The sequence below is a fragment of the Phragmites australis genome, chromosome 11, assembly GCF_958298935.1.
Source record: "Phragmites australis chromosome 11, lpPhrAust1.1, whole genome shotgun sequence".
Taxonomy (NCBI): domain Eukaryota; kingdom Viridiplantae; phylum Streptophyta; class Magnoliopsida; order Poales; family Poaceae; genus Phragmites; species Phragmites australis.
Window position 1 is genome coordinate 19,343,425 of NC_084931.1, and position 3,950 is coordinate 19,347,374.

At 50.7% G+C, this 3,950-nt stretch overlaps 1 protein-coding gene across 1 annotated transcript; it reads left to right on the forward strand.

Annotated features, from left to right (window-relative positions):
• The first annotated feature begins 594 nt into the window (after positions 1–594).
• LOC133884254 (ethylene-responsive transcription factor ERF071-like) lies at positions 595–2,017 on the forward strand. The gene is made up of 2 exons (XM_062323608.1): positions 595–967; positions 1,153–2,017. Exons 1-2 carry the CDS (start codon positions 871–873, stop codon positions 1,635–1,637), a joined length of 582 nt encoding a protein of 193 aa, XP_062179592.1. The 5' UTR covers positions 595–870; the 3' UTR covers positions 1,638–2,017.
• The last annotated feature ends 1,933 nt before the right edge of the window (positions 2,018–3,950 follow it).

Here is a 3,950-nt window from a genome sequence, read left to right on the forward strand (position 1 = left end):
TTTATGCAAATCACTGTTCCTTCTCTGACCAATTATTGTTCATTTTGCTGTTTACCAGTGACTTTTTCTCCCTAAATCAGACTATAAGGTGGTTCCTAGAGAAGGACACCAACAGAATTGGTTCGCCTTCCGTGGGGAAAATGCTTGAACGGACAAGCGTGCGGATATGATGCGAGCAGCGTGTCAAGTTTATAATTAGAATCTGGATGAATACCACATGTTTCTTAAAAGTTTGATGACATAAGCAAGCAAAAGAAATAGGACATCGGCACACACGGCGCCCGTCCCGTCCCAGCCCACCGTTTCGCCGCCGAAAAACCAAACCAAAGACGGATCTGAGAAACAGAGGGCAGCACCGAACCTTTCGCTCGGTCCTTTTTTCTCAGCGCGAGAACCCATCACGCTCACGCTGACCCCGTTCAACGCGTCGTCGCTCGCACTCGTACATGCGCGCGGCCTGAGGCGCGGGACAAGTGTCGGCTCCCCACCCGCGCGGGCCAGCCAGGTCTCCTGGCCACCTCGCCTCGCGACGCGTGTCCTGCCACCGGCCTCTCCCGCCTCGTTCGCCGCGGCGCGCAACTTTCCTGACGCAGACGGTGCTCCAGTACCGTCACACTCGGTCAGATCCATGCCGCTCTGTACAGGAGCCATCCCCGTATCACTGCCACTGTTACTCTACAGGGCTCTCACGTGACGCGCACAGCGATACGTACTCTCACTTCTCCTTTCAAGAAAACGGAGTGCTATATAGGGAGGGTTCCGGTTGAGCGCCCGTCTCACAAAACATCATCTGTGCATCTTGCCTAACTCCAACTCCCCCAAGCAGCTACCGAACAGTGGGTGGTATTCTAGGTGAGAGAGAGCTTGACAATGTGCGGCGGAGCTATCATCGCCGACTTCGTCCCCGCCGGCGACCGCCGCCCGGCAGCCTCCTCCACCGACACCAACTCCGCCTCCAACCTCTCCGGTGCGTAGCCACACCGCACCATGCTTTGGACACCAACTTGTCCTGCTCTGCTCTGTCTGTATGCGTGGCTGGAAATAGCACAAGACGATTCCGTTTTGCAACTTCGGTTACCTATATCGATATATGAGCATGCAGGGCATGTTATTATAGGATCGCTGACACTGCTGATAACTTCCTTTTGTAAGGCGATGAGGAGATGGCGGTGGCGAGGCTGCCGGCGCCGGGGCGCAAGACGGCGTACCGCGGGATCCGGCGCCGGCCCTGGGGCCGCTGGGCGGCGGAGATCCGGGACCCAAGGAAGGGCGCGCGCGTCTGGCTGGGCACCTACGCCACGCCCGAGGACGCCGCGCGCGCCTACGACGTCGCGGCGCGCGAGATCCGCGGCGCCAAGGCAAAGCTCAACTTCCCGCCCGCAGTAGGGGACGGCGCGCGCGCGCCGGCCGCCAAGAAGCAGCGCCGGAGGGTCGCCGCGGCTGAGGAGAGCTCCGGGTCCACTCAGGCGGCGAGCGTCGTGGAGGAGGCAGGCGGGGGTGGCGGCGGCGGCGGCGGCGAGGAGAGGCTGAGGGATTGCATGGACGGGCTCGAGGCGTTATTGGGTCTGGAGGACGTCGCCGCCAACGAGGGCGACGCCGTCGAGCCGTGGGACGCCGTCGACCTCATGTTCGCGTAGGCGCGCGTGCCGTCACTGTGAGCGGCCGCCGCGGTTGCAGTTGCAGCCCGCATGGAAGTAGCAACCAGCTAATCAAGCACCCTGCTGGGTGGTGTTACTACTAGCTTGTACCGATTTATGCATGTAGTGGAGTGGATTTATCTCGTTCAAAAATAAACCACAAGAGTAATTAGGAGCTCCAGGCTTTGTTGCTAATTGCTACTGGGCACAAGCCGGGAGTAGTAGTATTTCGTGGTTTCAGACTTCAGAGCGGTTGAAGCTTTGCCTAGCTCCGGCACAAGCATTTCAACCTTCTTCCTATCTAAGAGTAACTTGTTACCGAAGTTCATGCTTTACATGAGAAAACAAGTAGTGTGATGTTTGTTTGTGTAGTTCGTACACCCGGTTGTGAGATTTCAGATGGTTGCGAAACTCTACTTTTGTCAGTGTCAAATTTGGAATTTGGTTTTCGAAACGGCGGACGAAGCTTATTAGCTCCCAGTCCAGGTTCCAAGTGGATTGTCAATACAAATAGTATTTCACACTTCTAGAGTTCAGTCGTGATGAGGGGCGGCCGTTGGTTGGGGCTTCATCCTTTGGAGAGCTCCGAAGGAAGAAGACCGGTCTGTCGATGCAGGTGGGCGTGAGGGCAGAGTGGCGAGGCAGCGGCGGCCTCGCCGGTTGGAAGTGTTAGGGGACCATGGAATGGGTAGACAAGTTCTAGAAAGGTAGTGTAGCGATGGGTGGTGGGTATGGATATGACGGTACGTACTTGTATGGTGAAGTTTTAAAGGTTAGTATGATGATAAGTGGTGGGTACAGATTCAAGAGTGGAGACGTTGTTAGATTGTGTCTAACGGTTTTTTTAGGTGTTAAAATCTCTTCACGATAGGATTTTCGTTTTCTCCAGCGCTCCAACGGATTTTTTTCACGGTTCTCGTCGCGAAGGGATTCCCTAGGTTATTCCCTCCAGTACGGGATTCTCTCTTCTTTTCCTTCGTGATTTTCCACGAAAGGAAGCTGTTGGAGATGAGAGGAAATAAAGGAATGAAAATGAGAAAGAGAATCGAGAAGAGAATGAAATGAAAAGAATACTGTGGAGGACAGTCTTAGAGACGAGAGGTGAGTGGGTAAGAGAGCACGTCACGAAAAGAGAACAGAGGTGAAAAAGAGGAGAGCTGGGAGATTGAAGATAATGTTCCGGCTATTCTACAGGGATCCAACAATTGATGTAGATCGTTTATCAACTAATTTCAAGCATTAAAGAGCATCGCCTTTAAGGATAGAAAGGGTGGTCATGGCCGGCAACAGTACGTAGTACTAATCGCTTAAACGCACGACAATCTGTGCAGCCACATTAGACACTGCAAGTCGGTTAATATTAACCTATATTCGATCCAACTCTACTACCGCTACGTACGTAGTACTAGATAGAGCCCTGTCTATGATCGACACTGCCTGCACCTCTCAAACGGAAACTTCGAATTCAAAAGGAAAATAGGCTTTTTTTCCCATTTGCCCTGCCTTCTGGTTTCTTCAACGCAAGGACATTAAGTCCTCGGCGGTGCTGCGATTTGGTCTCGTGGGAGTACTTGTTTAGCTACAAAAGTAACGCCGCGATAGTACTATTATATCCCAGTAGTAATACTTGTCAAATAAACTAAGGTCGTAGATGATGGCAGTAGCACAAAGCTTCTAGTAGTTTGATTTTCCATTTGGACAAAGCCCGAGGAGATCCACCGACCCCGTGCGGATTGCCAACAGGTGACACAATACTAGACATTACCGCTTCCGGCTCTCTCTAAGTATACTGTATATATATATTATATATCTACTCAACTCTAGTAACTGATTTGCCACTATTAGTTATAATTAAAAAATAGTAGAGTTATAATTGACGAGATAAGAAGTTATAATCAAACATAAATAAAAAAATTAAATTGCAATTGCGTTATAGATAAACGTAACTTTTAACGAATTTCTTACCTGATGATGTAAAAATCTAATGAACACGATTATAATCTCTCTCTCTCACACATATATAATAATTGGAGTTGACGTCACAGTAACTAGAGTTGAATCTAGATACATAATATATATATATATACACATTATATATAGGTAAAATCTAAAAACTACTTGTGCATGCTTTAGTCTTATAGCATACACTAAAGATGCCTAAATAGGCTTAGCCTACAAGACTGACTCGTGGCATGGCACGGGGCCACAGGTCATGCCTGGGATGAGGTGCCCGGTGTGCCAACACGGCATGGCCCGGCTAAGCCGGGCTTGCATAGGCACGATCCAAACAAGCATGGACAGGCACGGTCTGGC